This window comes from Dendroctonus ponderosae, unplaced genomic scaffold (genome assembly GCF_020466585.1).
Source record: "Dendroctonus ponderosae isolate FM_Combo_2020 unplaced genomic scaffold, Dpon_F_20191213v2 Dpon_F_20191213_4, whole genome shotgun sequence".
NCBI classification, from domain to species: domain Eukaryota; kingdom Metazoa; phylum Arthropoda; class Insecta; order Coleoptera; family Curculionidae; genus Dendroctonus; species Dendroctonus ponderosae.
The window spans coordinates 11,596,386-11,597,011 of NW_026018611.1; the positions used below are offsets into that span (position 1 = coordinate 11,596,386).

The following is a 626-nucleotide window of genomic DNA, read 5'->3' on the forward strand; positions in this document are numbered from 1 at the left end:
TTTAGTAGTTTCTCGAACGGTTTTCCAACTGGTTGCTGTTTCAGTTTTTTCAGTTTATGGGCAGGTGGACTGTCATGTTTCCTTTTCAAAGAATCTCTTTTTTCACTCTCTGGTCGTTTTTCATTCACTTTCGCCTGCTTCTCTGTACTCACATCTTTACGAGGTGTGTGTGGTTTCTTTTTATCATTATTCTTCGTTTCTTTTGGCTTTGCCGGTGTGTTTTTCGTTTTCTCCGCCTACAAAAATCGTTTGAATCTGCCGAATGGATGGTTTAGATCTCTTACCATTTCCTTTTCGCGCTTCTTAGATTCCGCTCGTTCTTTGTCCCGTTTCTCAATCAATTTGTCGATTTTTTCATGCTTGTCTTCCTCATCTTTACTGTAGAGAAGCTCATTTCGGTTTCTCTCCTTCCCCTTCTTTGGAGTGCCAGTCTCTTCGCCAGCATCATCTGTTAAATGTCGAGCTTTATTTGACTGTGGATTTGGTGTAATTTGTAACTTGTGGCTAAGTTTTTCTTTCGGTACTGGCGAACCGTTTTGAGCTAGCGATGTGGCTTCCCGAATAGCTGCGGCTCCTATAGTACAAGAATTACACAACAAGTCACATAATGAGTGAAGTAGACACTC

The 626-nt window shown here is 41.2% G+C and overlaps 1 protein-coding gene across 1 annotated transcript in view; it reads right to left on the reverse strand.

Moving 5' to 3' along the window:
• LOC125504283 (DNA repair protein XRCC1-like) overlaps positions 1 to 626 on the reverse strand; it is a gene marked incomplete at its 5' end in the record, with an annotated part of 2,162 nt that overhangs the window by 992 nt on the left and 544 nt on the right. Inside the window, 2 exon segments of the mRNA XM_048666043.1 lie at positions 1 to 236; positions 285 to 574. Coding sequence (XP_048522000.1) covers positions 1 to 236; positions 285 to 574 — 526 coding nt within the window.